Genomic DNA, 18,765 nt, shown 5'->3' on the forward strand with positions numbered 1-18,765 from the left:
AGGTGTCTGTCGGCCATCGAAATGAATGGGTCCTAATTACGGAAGAAATCTATAGTCGTGTGCATGGGGCCTTAGGCCCAGGAGAGTGGTGTATTTTTAGGTTAGGTAGCCATAGTTTACATACACCAGCACATTTATGTCAGAGTTAGGTTGTGTTGACCAACTTTTTGAGTTATAAACAACCATTTTGACCTTCGAGAAGTATTTTGTCCATTCTGAGCTCCTTCATCCACCCCCCCCCCTCCCAGGTTGCACGCAGCAGTGCCCATCGCCCTTATGATTTCAAAGGTGTACATAGCCTTTAAAGCCTAACACAATTCTCCGAATACATTCATACAAGTACGTACATACACATACATGTAATATTAGTTTTAAATATATTTTCAGAAACTGCTTTTATTTCCCCCTTATGATTACCCGCAGGCACTTTTCATTGAAGTTTCTTAGTTTATTTATAGTCTGTGTGACTTCAATACCCATAGCTTCATGTACTGAAATGGAACTGGTCATTGCCATACTGTGGACTGCCTCTGTGCGCCACAGACTTGTGTTTCAGGATTTGAAACACAATAAAGGAAAGGGGAAAAAGGAGCAAAAACAAGATCAGTGCTGAGAAGGATGCAAGGCTTTATACATTTTTTGGCATCACCAGCCAAACATTGATGACATTTGGGTCTCCGCAGCAGTCGATATACAGCACATGCCAAAAGAGGAATATGTAAATGCAGTATGGGTAATGGGCTGCAGCAAGTTCTCTAGATCCCACAGTACTAGGAACGATGTGAGCCATGGTACCCAAGAGTTAGCCGGAGTGACCAATGTGCTGGCTACAGCCCCCATATAACTGCTACTGTGCCCCCAGTAAAATCCATTGTGCCTCCAGTCAGCACAACACTTACTTTTCCATGTTTCTACCTCTTCTAGCGCAAGAAGGAAATTACAAGTGCGCTATACCTATAAAATCTTGTTCCTCTGCTGATATGTACAGGAAAATGTCTTCCTAGATGAAGCAAGGAGCTGGGATAGAAGTGTCATGCCCTGGGACAGCCAGACTGTCCTGCAGAATCGGGGGAAATTAGGATGCCTAGTGGGCTTCATCAAAAACTGTGGGGCACCTCACCAGTTTGAGAATCACTGCTTTAGGTCCCCTGCACACGGTCGTAGCCGTAATTACGGACCGTGATTAAGGGCACAGACGGCCGCGGACAGTCATCCAGATTTGCGAACAGTGCTCCCATTATAAAATATAGGAGCACGGTCCGTAAATTCAAAAGCTAGGACATATCCTATTTTTTGCGGATCCTTTCTACGGCTCGTACACCTTCCTGTAAATATACGGGAAGGTATCCGTGAGCATTAGAAATTAATGGATCCGTACTTTGATCCGCAATTACGGATCCGTAATTGCGGATCGAAATGACGGTCATGTGTATGGGGCCTTACAATAAATATTGTGTAGCTTATAGAGACAGGCTTTAGAGGAGTTTGTCTTTTGAAAGCACCTTGAAAGTTAGGAAAATGAGGACCTAAAAAGTGCCACAAAGTAACAAAAAGTGCCTCCAGACTCATAGATTGTGAATCATTGATGGCTCCTACAATAGATACCAGGGTTGTTCTGCTTCATTTACCTTTTTATAGAAATGGAAATGAATTGTTTTCCGTCTGTGGAACAGGTGCAAATGTCTCACTTCTTAACAATGATAATTATCCAGACTGTAATGATTATGTTATATTCTGCCGCTAACATCCAATTATTTCAATTCCAACCGTACAAAACTAGGTGGTGATTAAGAGGAGAACATGGTCAATGGCAGATTTCTGTGAGACTAAAAATAGGATGACGCACGGTAGGGTGCAACCTAAAGACATTCTGCGCTCTAAACTATATCAGTCCATTCATGATGGTAGATCCAATGTTGTACACATGTCCGAGTTCATCATGTATCTTCATAATCAGCTCTGTTAAAACGGGTTGACAAACAATATGGCTGCCAGGAGGGTTGTCACCCACCGTTCCTAGTCTCTCAGTGAGCAAATATGTGTGAGAAAGGTGGGTAACAACTGTGGGTGCAGGTATGGCCGCCATATTAGTTGTCACCGACCTTGTCTAGATTCTCAGATGGCATATACATGTAGTTATAGATCATTGCCACTCCGGAGTGTGAGGAAGGAGAGGTAACAGCTCTTCTGGGTGCTGTATTGGCCACCATGTTAGTTGTCACCCACCTTTTCTGGTATCACAGATGGCACATCGATGTAGCAATATACCGTCGCCACTCAAGAGTGTGAGAGAAGTGAGTTACAACCCTTTGTGGTGCTATTAATACAGCTATATTGGTTGTCACCTAGTCGACTACGCTATTGATTCCGTCGGAAAACTGGAAACCAGCCGGAATGGTGACGAACGGAAAGCATTAGCGATGTTTCCGGCACCATTGAGATCAATGGTGACTGAAACGGAAGCTGTGCTGTCAGTTTCACTTTCCGTTGCGGGGTTAACACGACGGAACCCCGGAACGGAAATGAACGGTGTTGTAAACAGGCACTCACCCTTGTGTGGGAGTTCTGTCGTTATGATGGAATCAATACCATAGTCGACTACGCTATTCCGTCAAAACAACGGAACCCTTACACAATGGTGACAAACGGAAACCTATGGTCTCCATTTGTTTCAGTCAGGGTTCCGTTCATGGGTTCCCCCGACAGAAAGTTTCGACGGAACCCCTGAATGGAGCCCTGACGTAGATGTGAACGAAGTCTAAAACAGTTTTTAAAAATGTACCATCATTTTTTTATTTTTTTATTTTAGAGGAAATACTCATCACTAAGGATTTTGGGATCAAGTGAAGATTATGTCCCCCTTCTGCCTCAGTGACATTGGGGGAGATTTATCAAGCTGTCTTATAGAAAAAAATGTCCTATGTTGCCCGTAGCAACCCCCCAGCTTTCATATATTAAAGAGCTGAGGTAAAATGAAAGCTGAGCTCTGATTGGTTGCTATGGGCAACCAATGACATTCTTACTATAAGACCGCTTCATAAATCTCCGCCATTAATTGCAATTTTTTGTTGCCCTTAAATTAAAATGGATGGACATTTCTTTGAGAAGACGCTGCGGCCTATTATAACTGGTACGACGAAAACCGATGTCATCGAATTCATGAAACGGCGCTATTTGCTTGCAAACAATCTGGACTGTGAAAACTGGGTTGGATTCGCTCGTCGCCAATGTTCGGATCGATATTCTTGGAAATGTATTTACAGGAACTGCGTCACTTTCTTTGAAAAGTCTCACATCTCCCTGAAGAAGTGGCGACACATCCCTTACCTCTGGTGTATGGAAACCTCTGGAAAACAAGCTGCACAACTGACTGGAATATCGGAACGCGCCACAGTTGACGTTTTTAACTTGTACCATGACGGATGTCGTGTCTATTTTCATACTAACCCAGTTTTGCTCGATGCCCCGGTCATTACGTTCGAGTTGATGAGTCTTGTTTTAGTCATAAAATACCATCATGGTCGTACCCCGGATCGCAAAATATGGGTCTTTGGGATTGTAGACACGGCAACAACGCCAGCTATTGGGTATATGGAAATTGTTCTTGAAGAAGAGCTTTCTCCTTATAAATAAATAGTTATCACTAAAAATATTGACAGGGGACATGTACTCCATTTGTGTTAACAACATTTGTGTCAAGTGAAGTTTATGTCCTAGGGGGAGCTATAATCTTCACTTGATCCGGATTTTGATCCATATTGGGTCGGGCCACCTAGACTGTATATAATTTGGGAAAACTCAATATTTCTAAGGCTGTGTTCACACAGAGTTTTTTTGCAGGATGAAAATTCCTCCTGCAAAAACTGCTCCAGAGGTTTTTTGCACAGTGGTTTGACAAAAAACTCGTCAAAACACTCGTCAAGGCATTTTTTCCCATTTCTGACTGATTGAAATGGGGTTTCGGAGGCGGAACCCGCCTCATGATAGGTCATGTCGCTTCTTTTTACCGCGACACGGCTTTTCCGCTCACGGTAAAAAAAACTTGTCCGCCTCCCATTGAAATCAATGGGAGGCATTTTCGGGCAGTTTTTGACGAGTTATGCGGAGCGGTTTCCGCGCCAAAAAACTCGTCAAAAAAAACTCAGTGTGAACAGGGCCTAAGAATCCCACTTACCCCAGAGCTACGGCGGATTTTAGGGTTTGATTCTATACGGTTTCTTGAATTATTCTTTGTCCATCAACAGGAAGAAGCCGCGAGCTTCTCTGTACAACAAGTCATTACAGTCATCATGCATTACTCCAGCCATCAACTACTCATTAATTGAATAAGAATATGTCTGCTATTATGGTCAGTCTCCAGCTATAATAGGCCGGCTGTAAAATAATTAATTGGTTTACATGCAAACAGTGATAAAGCTCAGAATGATGTCTGCGAAGAATCAACCCGCAGTCCATTTCAAAATGATAATGTCGCTGGAATGGGAAGACTATTTGCATTCTGATGGCTGACATCAAATAGATATAGGACACAAAAAGATAATGCTCTATGATCGGGATGAGAGAAACTTACTGTAGGGAACTGAGAATATTGTGTAAAACATTCTGATAATGTGAGCTGCATTCAGAGTAGGCGAGCACTCAGGGCCTGAGACGGCAAAGTGGAGATGGGAAAGAGGGACTAGAGGGACTACGTACCATAGAGGCAGACAACGTGGCTGCTATAGAGCCCATGGATATAGAAGGCCCAGTCCGGGTTCCTCTCATCTCTTTGGGTGGCGAAAACCTGGGCAGGACTTCCCTCTCCAGAGACTTTACTTGAAGCTCCTGGACCCCAATGCAAAATCTATGGTCATTCCCACAAGACATTAATCATTTAACTCAGAAATGTGCCCATAGTGCCTCATAGTTAATGGGGTTTGCCGAGTTATTTCAAAAATTGGCCAAGGTAGGCGGGATGCAAAAAAAAAAGGAAGCCATTACTCACCTCAGTTTCCCATTGACCCAGTGGCGCCACTCCGTTCCTCCCCACCGTTGTTTATTGACATAGATGCAGCGATGACGTGCCCGTATACCCCAGTTTTTAAACTCATCTACTGTCCCTGCTGTGACGGCTCCTGCGGTAGGCTATTCCATAGATTCACCGTTTTCACAGTAAAGAAAACTTGTCTCCTCTGGAGATTGAACCTTTTTTTCTCCAGACAGAGGGAGTGCCCCCTTGTTTTTTAAGGGGGTTTTACATGGAACAGGATTTCACCATATTTCTTGTATGGGCCATTCATATAAGTTAATCATGTCCCCCCTTAGTCGTCTCTTTTAAATGCTAAATAGGTTTAATTATTTTAACTTTTCCTCATAACTTAGTTTCTTCATGCCCCTTATTAGCTTCGTTGCTCTTCTTTGTATTTTTTCCACCTCCAGGACATCCTTTCTATAAACTGGAGCCCAGAATTGAACTTCATATTCTAAATGAGGCCACACTAATGCTTAGTAAAGTGGTAATATTATGCCCTCTTACCCACGAGTTAATGGCTTTTAATACACGACAATATCTTGCTGGCCTTAGAAGCAGCTGATTGACACTGCATGCTGTTATTAAGTGTATGATCTACGAGTACACCCAGATCCTTCAAAACAAGTGACTCACCCAGTTTAACTCCCCTTAGGACATATGATGCCTGCAGATTATTCGTTTTCAATTGCATAACTTTACATTTATCCACATTAAAACTCATGTCCAAACACTGTCTCAATGTCGACTTGTAATTTATGAATATTTTCCATAGACTGAACTATACTACACAGCTTGGTGTCATCTGCAAGAATATAAACTGTATTAAGCAATCTCAGCATAGTCCTTAGAGTTTCAACCTCAGAGTATTAGTCCCCATAGTATCAAACCTTCTGTAGTGCCCACAGCCGGAGTGATACTCATGATGAAGTTTCATAATGCAGTAAGAGAAGAGATGCAAAGTGGAATTGCTCTTTTTAAAGGGACTGATCAATTTGGACTACCCCTTTACAAACTGTTAGCCTTCCAGTGACTAGCTAGGAGGTAAGTTGTCTACCAATATATTTTTGGATTATGGAAGGAAACAAGTGAACCTGGTGGAACTTGCAAACACGTGGAGAACATGCTAACTCCATGCAGATTTTGTGCTGGTGGGATTAAAAATCTGGACCTCTGTGCTGGAAGGCAACATGGATAGCCCCTGAGCCACCATACCTCCCAATACTCCAGAGCCGTGAGATGAGCTTGATGTGGCTCTATGCTCTTGCTCGAGAGAAAACTGAAACTTGACTTCTCCTGTGTATGGAGCACCTATAGCTGTGTAACCAGTATCGGAATAGGGGTCCTTGGGTTAACTAGAGCAAATGATTCTTATGGCTTCCCTCCAGTTATACAGAACATGTGCATGCCCACTTCTAATTGGATCATAACGTTTTTACTGTTATCAATAGGGTATTTGTGAATCATCCTAGAAGAAATAGACTCTAGTAGCAAGTGAGCGGCTTCAAAGTCAATTCCAGTTGAGGTTGTATTCTGCTGGGGCTTGGGGCCCATTATTGTGTCAGAGCCTGGGGCCAACAGAAGATTCTCTGGTACTCTGGTGGCACAGTTCAACCCTGTGTCTAACTATGACACCCTATAATGGAGGTCTTAATTTAGTATCCCCTTCCCTTTACTGTGAAGACAGGGATGCAAGGAAGACAATCTCTGTCTTCCCTGCACAGTCAGACAGTAATGTAATGGCAAGATGGATTACATATTCAAAGCACTCTCAGAATCACCCTCTTCCACAGGAAACCATATGATGTCATGAAACGATAAACTAATAATTGGATTTTAATGGATCCAATAACAGATGAAAACGGAAGGCAAGAAAATAGAAACAGACCAATGTAGCCCAAAATTGAGCCCCAAACTGGCCTAGGACAAATGCCTACCTGGTGTTTAATATAGTGCATTAAGACTAAAAGCCTTCCATCACATTTTACATGAAATACTTTAAGAAGTTCTAGGTACTTGGAGACGCCAGACGCCAATAGTCAGAATAATTCTATGGATTTCAACAGGGGTCCTAATAATAAAAACCCGCATGCAAAGAAATGAGTCAATGCGCTGCTTGCATTCTCTGCCATCCCTGTAAATATGAATATTTCAAAGTTAAAATGCACGTATAAAATGCGAGATCGCTCACTGTAAAGATTAATATCTTTTCATTAAAAAAAGAGAAGGCGCGGCGGGTTTAACATTTGCATATAGATGGAGTCAAGTAATAAGTGTATTGACTGCTTAAAGATGCTTATTACAACACACAAAAAAAGAAAAATGAAACAGAACCGGAGTTCTTATTCTGTCCATCCGTCAGGGCGGAGAACTCAAACAATCCGGCTGTTTATACTTCATTACGGTCGCCCGCTGGGATGGAAAAAGTTTTATCTACAAAGAACAATATACTTCTGAGGTAGAAAGTGAAATTCAGCTGCAAGTTCTTCTGGGAAAGCCCCGAAGCTTTGTTTTAGCACAAAACGTAGGTAAGTTGATGTTTAACATGCAAACCTACTGCGGGGTCTAATTAGTAAGGACAACAGGTCGCCCCCTTCAGGACAACTTCACAGAGCCGGCGGAGAGCCTGCTATTTGCATAAATGTTAATTTACTTCCATTAGATGGTTATCAGCCCTTGGCTCCCTAGGATAGGCTGCTAGGCGGGTCGGCATTATTCTGCATTCATAGACGATTTTACACTGTACGTGGCTTGGTGATATAATTATAACTGAGGGGTAATTTGCGGATTTATCAGTCAAGCACATAGCATAGCTGTTTTAAAGTAACATTGACACTGGACATGTGAAATATGTGCATATTTAAAGGGGAAGTCCAGTTCAAGTAATCTTCGGATAGGTCCTAGATACATGTGAGATGATCACATTGGTGACTTCTATGATCTCAGGCTGCCAATGATATTCAGAACGAAAGTCTCTTCGTTGGGAACGTTGGGAAGATGCAATTTTCTTCCCTCAAGTAGGCAAATTTTGTTAGTCCAGTATCACTTCATTGGGTTTTAGTCTATAGCAAATAAACCAAGGCAACGTTTCAATAACTGGATGATGGAATGACTCTACCTATCCTCCTTTGGTGGAACAGACCACTTAGGACATGTTTCGGTTTAGTGGAGCAGAGCAACTTAACTGTAAGATTGTCCAAGATTATTAAAAAAAAAATCTCCTTTCTTTCCAGAAACAGGGTCTTATCTATGGGCTGTGTCTTGTATTGGCAGTTAAGCTCCATTGAAGGGAATGAGGCTGAGCTGCAATACCATACACTGTCCATGGACAGGTGTGGCGCTGTTTCTGTTTCTAATCTTGGACAATGTATTCAAGCATTGTGCTCCTTACTTCACTGGCTCTTGAAAAGGGATAATCTGTCGCCATGAAAGGTTTAGGAAGAAAACATTTTTCAACCATACAACTTCGTAACGATGGGATTGTCCTCACGCCTGAGAGTGATTTACGATATCAAGTTGAAGTAAATCAAACACATTTTGCCATTTGACTGATTTCATTTGCAGATGCCGGTAGGTGCTGATTCACAAATTCATCTTAATGGAAATCTTAATTAATGCAATTACACCATCAATCTCTCGCACTGAATAAATTATGATAGTAATGCCATCTTTTCACGTCTCTCATTTGTAAGGCAAATTCTAGACAATAGCTCTTGTGAGAAATCAATAAATATGTTACTCACTTCACGATCTAGCAGAGTTGGAGACACCACCGTGACAATGTCACCTTTTTCCGGGTCTATGTAGAACATGTTTGGGGATGGTTTATCGGGCGTCTGCTTGAGAATATTGTAGCGTAGAACGGCGTTATCTGTTGTGGGGTCATCAGCATCAAATGCCAACATGTTCATTACGATGGTTCCTAAAATTAGGAAAAAAATTGCAAAAATTTGCATTATCATCAGGTAAGTTTTTTTGTTTGTTAATTTTCAAAAAGAAACAAAAACAATATATAAAAACTTATTGCTAACCCCATAGACCAAAGGAAGACATAGAAGACCTCAAATAAAAATGTGGCCTCCTCCAACTCTAGGTTCATGCCACCATACCTAGGCCATCTTGGGACATGTCCCCCTTTTCACTTCCCCTTTCCTATTCTTAGACGAGAAGACTTTGAGGCCCCTGGGCCGGTCTCCCCATGTTTTTTTTTGCTTACATTATGTATCATTGGAGATGTATCATTGGAGATGGGGAGCCATAGGAAAAAGGGTCACATCACCCATACACCCGTATGAAGAAGTGGTATATAGCCAATTGCAGACTTTACACTTGATATTCTCTATTATCTACATGTGGCGGTTCAACATGACCCACCAACACCATTAGTTCAAAAAAGTTGTCTAGTATTAGACAAAAACATGGCTTCTCTCTTCCAGAAGCAGCGCCAAACCTGTCCATGGGTGGTGTATGATATAGTAACTCAGCTCTATTGAAGAGTCCAGGGCTGAGCTGCAGTTCCACACACAACCTGTGGATAGAGGTGGCACTGTCTTTGTAAGAAAGCAGCCATATTTTTCTAATCCTAGACAGCACCTTTAAGTTGAGAGTCATCTCTGGAGGACCACAGTGCATCTGTTGAGAACAATGGAGGCCATGGTCAATTGATTTCAAATGAGCTTTTGGGCTTGAACTTGCGGGACAATATAAGGTATGTCGGAGTAATGAAGAAACAAGCAGATACTTCTCTGGCGCAGCCGGTTTGTGGATGATCCACAGTTAGAATTGTTTGTTCATCCCAGTCATGTAGACAAGGTAAGTATAAAAGGATTTTATTTAGTACAAAGAACTTCAAAGCAGTGTTGCACCGGATCACTCCAAGCTATAAAACTGACTCCCGGTGTTGGACTTGGGTTCTTTGGGACCACCAGAGGAGATGAACCCACAGGACATATCATTAAGATCTAATAGGTTATTTGTGAAACATCCCATAAGAAATAGACCCTAGTGGCAAGTGATTGGCTCAAAAATTAGCTCCAAATGGGTTTGTCTTCTGCTGGACCTCCATTGTTTTCGAAGCTGTGCCCATCGGGGGGTCTTCTGGTACTCTGATGGGCCAGTTCAACCCTGCTAATTCCTGTCCTTTACGTAATTGACTTTCTTCAGAAATCTCCAGCTTATAAAATAATGTAACCTCAAGACTCCTTGTAAGAAGTTGACTGTTCTACGCCAGTTGAAAAGCCCCATGTTGCCCGTCTTTGACTCAGAATTTATGACTTTTACAGGAAACCACTTAGCTGGGATACACAATGGCATCTCCAAGATCCTACAGCTCCAAGAACACAGGCTAGGAGAAGTATGATTAGCGCTGGCATTCTCCTCCGCTCCTTCCTGCTGGATAATGGCCTTTTATTAAGGTTATTTGACCATAAAGAGGTTTGTTAATTATAAGTTTATTTTCAGAAGGATTACAGGACAGCGGCGCAGTGTGTAGCGGTATACACAGATACAGCACATTTATTTAACAAGGCTGATTAATATGCAAACGTACATTTACACAAAGTATCACATTAGCCTCATGTAGGGTTCGGAATAAGGCTCCTGTTGTTTGCTGCTTTGACTCATTTTGTGTTTCGTTAGAAATGGATGGAGTCGCTGTGCTGCCGGTGACCCCTTGTGATCCATGGAGAATTACTCCTGGACTCTGATGTCACCGGCGTTGAGACCACACATAGGACTGGCCGGACATAAAAGTGACACCCTGATAAACACCTTGACACTTGTATGATATAATGTCACATCTGTAAGGCTGATTGTATATTATATACAAGTTATAGTAATGCACAGTAATGGAAATAAACCGCAGATCTGGGATGGAGAAGGGGATTATTTCATATCTTATTTAAGAGGTTCACAGATTTATGTAATTCAACAACTTTAATCCAAATAGTCCCATTATATCGCGGACATGTGGCTCCATCACCAATAATTATCAATAAGGAGACGAGTGAGACCATTTTCAAAGGATGGATAGACAGACAGACATGAGATAGATAGAAATAGATAGATAAAAATAAAATATGTAAAAAATTTATATTGACTTGGTAATGTATAGGAATTACGATTATGGTCATAAAAGAGGGTAAGGTGAGGGATGGCCATTAATTCCGATACATTTATTTAACAATGATCCATTGCAAAAGATTATCATGAAAAATACAGTGACCTACATTATAAGGGTTTCGTAACAACCCAAGGATTCTTAACAAGACACCTTAGAAATAATTACATCCAGAACTTTCTACTCTTCACATTACGTGATTGAGTGATTCTGACATGTGACCTTTCATCGTGCCCTGGGAAATAATGATTCCCTATGGGCTGGCACCAGTCCTACACACCTCTGGGCATTCTCTAACTCATTACTCTACTGCTCCATAGTCCTATAGATCCTAAGCAGAGCATGAGAATGTCAATGTCCCTGCCAATGTCCCTGCCAATGTCCCTTGACCTCCACCTAGCCATTAATGTGGTCACACACAATCTCACCATCAATGGGGTCACACATAATCTCACCATCAATGAAGTCACACACAATCTCGCCATCAATGAAGTCACACACAATCTCGCCATCAATGAAGTCACACACAATCTCGCCATCAATGAAGTCACACACAATCTCACCATAAATGGGTCACACACAATCTCGCCATCAATGAAGTCACACACAATCTCACCATCAATGAAGTCACACACAATCTCGCCATCAATGAAGTCACACACAATCTCGCCATCAATGAATTCACACACAATCTCGCCATCAATGAAGTCACACACAATCTCACCATAAATGGGTCACACACAATCTCGCCATCAATGAAGTCACACACAATCTCACCATTAATGGGGTCACAGACAATCTCACCATCAATGAAGTCACACACAATCTCGCCATCAATGAAGTCACACACAATCTCACCATTAATGGGGTCACACACAAGCTCACCATCAATGTGGCACACACAATCTCACATCAATGGGTTCATACACAATCTAGGGGTCACACACAATCTCGCCATCAATGGGGTCACACACAATCTCACCATCAATGGGGTCACACACACAATCTAACCATCAATGGGGTCACACACAATCTCACCATCAATGGGGGTTACACACAATCTAACCATCAATGGGGTCACACACAATCTCACCATCAATGGGGTCACACACAATCTCGCCCTCAATGGGGTCACACACAATCTCATCATCAATGGGGTCACACACAAGCTCACCATCAATGGGGTCACACACAATCTCACCATCAATCAAGTCACACACAATCTCACCATGAATGGGTCACACACAATCTCACCATCAATGGGGTCACACACAATCTCACCATCAATGGGGTCACACACAATCTCACCATAAATGGGGTCACACACAATCTCACCATAAATGGGTCACACACAATCTCGCCATCAATGAAGTCACACACAATCTCACCATTAATGGGGTCACAGACAATCTCACCATCAATGAAGTCACACACACAATCTCGCCATCAATGAAGTCACACACAATCTCACCATTAATGGGGTCACACACAATCTCACCATCAATGTGGCACACACAATCTCACATCAATAGGTTCATACACAATCTTGGGGTCACACACAATCTCGCCATCAATGGGGTCACACACAATCTCGCCATCAATGGGGTCACACACAATCTCGCCATCAATGAAGTCACACACAATCTCACCATGAATGGGTCACACACAATCTCACCATCAATGGGGTCACACACAATCCCACCATCAATGGGGTCACACACAATCTAACCATCAATGGGTTCACACACAATCTCACCGTCAATGGGGGTTACACACAATCTAACCATCAATGGGGTCACACACAATCTCACCCTCAATGGGGTCACACACAATCTCACCATCAATGGGGTCACACACAATCTCACCATCAATGGGGTCACACACAATCTCACCATCAATGGGGTCACACACAATCTAACCATCAATGGGGTCACACACAATCTCACCATCAATGGGGTCACACACAATCTAACCATCAATGGGGTCACACACAATCTCACCATCAATGGGAGTTACACACAATCTAACCATCAATGGGGTCACACACAATCTCTCCATCAATGGGGTCACACACAATCTCACCCTCAATGGGGTCACACACAATCTCACCCTCAATGGGGTCACACACAATCTCACCCTCAATGGGGTCACACACAATCTCACCATCAATGGGGTCACACACAATCTCACCATCAATGGGGTCACACACACAATCTCACCATCAATGGGGTCACACACAATCTAACCATCAATGGGGTCACACACAATCTCACCATCAATGGGGTCACACACAATCTAACCATCAATGGGGTCACACACAATCTCACCATCAATGGGAGTTACACACAATCTAACCATCAATGGGGTCACACACAATCTCACCATCAATGGGGTCACACACAATCTCACCCTCAATGGGGTCACACACAATCTCACCATCAATGGGGTCACACACAATCTCACCATCAATGGGGTCACACACAAGCTCAACATCAATGGGGTCACACACAATCTCACCATCAATGAAGTCACACACAATCTCACCATGAATGGGTCACACACAATCTCACCATCAATGGGGTCACACACAATCTCACCATCAATGGGGTCACACACAATCTAACCATCAATGGAGTCACACACAATCTCACCATCAATGGGGGTTACACACAATCTAAACATCAATGGGGTCACACACAATCTAACCATCAATGGGGTCACACACAATCTCACCATCAATGGGGTCACACACAATCTAACCATCAATGGGGTCACACACAATCTAACCATCAATAAATGAACACACAATCTAGTGCGGTGCTGCTTCCAGTTGCTGCCCAACCCCTTTAATATGATTTTTGCATTGCCTGTGTAGTATTATTATATTATTATTACCTCTACTATTTTTTATATGGTACTTGTAGTAGTAATAATTCTTATGATATTTTAAACAATACCACTGCTAAATTATCACAATTGAAGTTTATTTTTTTCATATAAATTGATTAGAAAAGAGACTTTTTCTCCCTCATCCCGTCCTCCCCCACTTTTTTTTTGTTTCACCAGGCCTGAGGGTCATTGAAGTAAACCCATCCCATATGTTACACGGCAACATTTACCTTCCTATGTGTGAGTTATTTTACACTATAGAGAGGGTCTTGTATTTTCATACAACAGATAGGATGGGGGCTGACAGTGGGCTGAAATCTCTTCCTTTTTATTTATATTGTCAGATTACGGTTAATAAAATATCAGCGTGCACCGGCCGCAGTCTACGTGGGGCCGTCACTTGATAATCTCTGGTGGTTTCGTTTTTTTGTACTTTCTTACCAGTCTACTGTAATAAGAATGAATTGGTGAGCTTGCACTTAAACACGACATAGGCAAATGGTACTCGTAGTTCTCCAGCATCCAATAGGTTAAAAACATGGAACTTTCAGTCATTTTAAGGGTGTGTTCACACAGGGCGGATACGCTGCTAGTCAGTCCTATTACACACAGGGAATTCCGGCCGAAACAACACATGTAGTGATGCAGATTTTCATGCGGAATCTCCACTGCGGAGAAGAGTGCTTGAAAAAAAGCCATGTGACCGTCGCAACCCGAGATTTTGTTAAAATTTTTGTTTAACAATTAATTAAAAAAAGCCAATACTTAACCCAGGTGTTGTCATAGCGACGTATTCTTCCATTCTCCGTGCAGCCCGACCTCCTGGGATAACGTTTCATCCCACGTGACCGCTGCAGCCAATCAAAGCCTGCAGCGGTCACATGGGCTGCAGTGTTATCCCAGGAGGTCGGGCTGCACTCACAACAGAGGAACGCGTCGCTATGACAACACCCAGTGAAAAGTTATTTTTTTAAACATTTTTGCCTGCACTGTTTTCCGCAGCAGAGATTTGGTGCGATTTTTTTCGGGCGAAATTCCTTGTGGTATCTAGGTCGGATACGCTGCACTTTTACACAGCGTATCGAACCCGTGGGAACCCAGGCTAAGGCCTCATACACACTTCCATCACCGTTTTATCGGCCGTTTTTGACGGATCCGTGTGTCCGTTTTTGTTTCCGTGTGCACTCCGTTTCCGTTCCGTGTTTCCGTTTTACACGGACGTTGTGCTTCCGTTTGGCTTCTGTTTTTCCATTTAAAAAACGGAAGGTAAACTTCATTTGAACTTGTCACATGTCCCAGGAAACACCCATAGAAAGGTTACAAGAAGTTTTTGGTGGTTTTCTGCAGCTTTCGGAGCATAGAGAACAGTTTGATGTTACTCTGCTTGGCTGGCTTTGTTTTTTTTGGGATTTTTGGAGTGAAATGTGTGCATTTACTTACTTATATTGTGACGCTGGGCACTAGTTCCCTGCTATCATCTGTGCGTCAAAAACTCCTTGGCAAGTTCCTCCCACGCGGCGTCCTTTTTATAGCGTGGTAGCATTCTGCCCGCGTATCCCACAGTTCTGGGTGATCATGAACCAATGCTATGAGTCTCTCCACATCCATCTTCAGGAATGAATGTGTACTGTAGTCTGTGAACTTTGGCACACCTTGCCATTGCTATGGCAACGGATCCGTCAAAAACGAACGGCACACGGAAGCCGTCCGTGTGCCATACGTTTTTTTGACTGACCCATTGACTTCTATGGGCCACACGGTCACTGAATCACAGACCAAAGTAGGACATGCTCTACTTTTGACGGAACGGAACAACGGATCCGTTTAAATAACTGAAGTGTGCATGGGCCCATTGAAATGAATGGGATCAGGGTGCTATTAGTGACAAAAACGGATAGCACCCTGAAGGAAAAGACTGAAGTGGGCATGAAGCCTAAGGGTATGTTCACACGACAGCGTCCGTAACGGCTGAAATTACGGGGATGTTTTCAGGAGAAAACATCCCCGTAATTTCAGCTGGAACGGCATGTGCAGGCGCTTGAACGCCGCGTCCATTACGGACGTAATTGGCGCTGCTTTTCATTGGAGTCCATGAATAATGGCTCCAATTACGCCCCAAGAAGTGACAGGTCACTTCTTTGACGCGGGCGTCTAGTTACGCCCGAATTACGTCCGCAATTAGTGTGTGTGAACATACCCTCAAAGGTGTTATCTACTTTGGACAATCCCTGTTTCAAGGGTCCATTGAAATTAAGCTGATCACAGGATCTCCTGCTGCTGGGGCCCCTAATAATCTGCGTGGGAACCTCCACTCAGGACCGCTCCTCTATATGTCAGAGCGGAGAGACGCTTTTGCTATAAATTTGAATGGCCGGCAGGCTCCCCCCGCCCATAAGAGCCAATTGCCGTACCGGCTTCTTTTTAAAAAGGGGTTGTCGTCATGAGAACACCCCTTAAAGTCAGAATTCCTTAAGAGGGTATTTGTCCTTTTTTATTTATTTTTTTAAACTAGACAAATAGGTCATTCCCTATAAATCCCAAGCAGGCCACAAATGAATAGAAGGTTATGATTGGGTTCAACTTTGTCAAAAATCTTGAGTTCCTTGGTAATCCCTTCCCTCCCTATTCCTGGGGCCGATCTGCTCTTATGAATGAGACGGGAATATATTCCTTCACAACAAGAAAACTGATTAAAAAGACGCTAGAAAGAATGGCGGTCCTCGCTGCGTCGTGCACGTGATGTCGCCTTTAAAAGGTGAGCGCGGCGTATTAATAATCGCAGTCTCTAGAAGGCAGCAGATGTCCTCTTTATACTGACATCTGTTATGTTAAAAAGTCAGCACATTTCCAGCCAAATAAAACAAGGAATAAATAAGTGATAGATAATACTTTACTTTTTAATGTATGTATGGAAAAAAGCGAACATGTAAAACGCGAGTCACCAGCGTCAAGAGGAAAACACACAGATTTCAATTACCCGCACACGACAGATGCAGAAGATGCTCAGTTTTATAATATCCGCTAATCACGGATGATTCTCCGCTCCTCCCCCATTCATTGGAAGCTTCTCCGACATACGGCCGTTTACATACTAGTTGCTCATGCAGGGATTGTCCAGGAGCGATTGACTATAAGCAATTAACTGTTTGGAGTTACTTTGCAGGATGTTATAGGAACCCCGATTCCCCTTAAAATCAGAACCTCACCAAGTCCTTGAGTCGTCCTCTTGTGTAATGTGGTTGCAAATTTTAGTTTTTTTACGCATATTTTATTTGTTTTTCTTACTTTTTCTATAAAAAGTTATATTCTGACATTTCTTAGTTGTATCTAATCCTGGGAAAGCAAGGTGACAACTAATATGGCTGCCATTACAACTATCACAGGGACTGGGGGGCATCTAATATGGTTCCCACAGGGTTAACAGGAATGTTAGATCTGCTGATGTGGGCGCCACTGATGGCCTGGCACCCAAGACTTGCAACCACCAATCATTTTACTATTAATTGTAAAGCACTGTTATTAGGTTCTTCACGTATGGTGGTATTATTTTAGCATTGTTTAATATTATTTGAGCACTGTATGGTGGAGTTATTTGAGCACAGTATGGTGGTATTATTTTAGCATTGTATAATATTATTTGAGCACTGTATGATGGTATTATTTGAGCACAGTATGGTGGTATTATTTTAGCATTGTATAATATTATTTGAGCACTGTATGGTGGTATTATTTGAGCACTGTATGGTTGTATTATTTGAGCACAGTATGGTGGTATTATTTGGGCACAGTATGGCATAATATTTTGGCACAGTATGGTGGTATTATTTGAGCACGGCATGTTGGTAGTATTTGAGCACTGTATGGTGGCATTATTTGAGCACTGTATGGCGGTATTATTTGAGCACTGTATGGCGATAGTATTGGAGCGCTGTATGGTGGTAGTATTTGAGCACTATATGTTAGTATTTTTGAGCACTGTATGGTGGTATTATTTGAGCACTGTATGGAGGTATTTGAGCACTGTATGGTAGTATTATTTGAGCACTGTATAATAATATTATTTGAGCACTGTATGGTGTTATTATTTGAGTACTGTATAATAATATTATTTGAGCACTGTATGGTGGTATTATTTGAGCACAGTATGGAGGTAATATTTGAGCACTGTATGGTGGTATTATTTGAGCACTGTATGGTGGTATTATTTGAGCACTGTATGGAGGTATTATTTGAGCACTGTATGGAGGCATTATTTGAGCACTGTATGGAGGTATTATTTGAGCACTGTATGGTAGTATTATTTGAGCACTGTATAATATTTTTTGAGCACTGTATGGTGGTATTATTTGAGCACTGTATCATAGTATTATTTGGGCACAATATTTTGGTATTATTTGAGCTCTGTATGATGGTATTATTTGAGCTCTGTATGGTGGTATTATTTGAGCACATTATGGTGCTATTATTTGAGCACAATATTTTGGTATTATTTGAGCTCTGTATGATCGTATTATTTGAGCTCTGTATGATGGTATTATTTGAGCACTGTATGGTGGTATTATTTGAGCACATTATGGTGGTATTATTTGAGCACAGTATTGTGGTATTATTTGAGCACAGTATTGTGGTATTATTTGAGCACTGTATGGTGGTATTATTTGAGCACTGTATGGTGGTATTATTTGAGCACAGTATGGTGGTATTATTTGGGCACAGTATGGCATAATATTTTGGCACAGTATGGTGGTAT

At 42.2% G+C, this 18,765-nt stretch overlaps 1 protein-coding gene across 1 annotated transcript in view; it reads right to left on the reverse strand.

Moving 5' to 3' along the window:
- CDH13 (cadherin 13) overlaps positions 1-18,765 on the reverse strand; it is a 475,876-nt gene that overhangs the window by 149,464 nt on the left and 307,647 nt on the right. The window contains exon 7 of the mRNA XM_075838471.1: positions 8,752-8,930. Coding sequence (XP_075694586.1) covers positions 8,752-8,930 — 179 coding nt within the window. The remainder of the gene's footprint in view (positions 1-8,751; positions 8,931-18,765) is intronic.

The sequence above is a fragment of the Rhinoderma darwinii genome, chromosome 9 (assembly GCF_050947455.1).
Source record: "Rhinoderma darwinii isolate aRhiDar2 chromosome 9, aRhiDar2.hap1, whole genome shotgun sequence".
NCBI classification, from domain to species: Eukaryota; Metazoa; Chordata; class Amphibia; order Anura; family Rhinodermatidae; genus Rhinoderma; species Rhinoderma darwinii.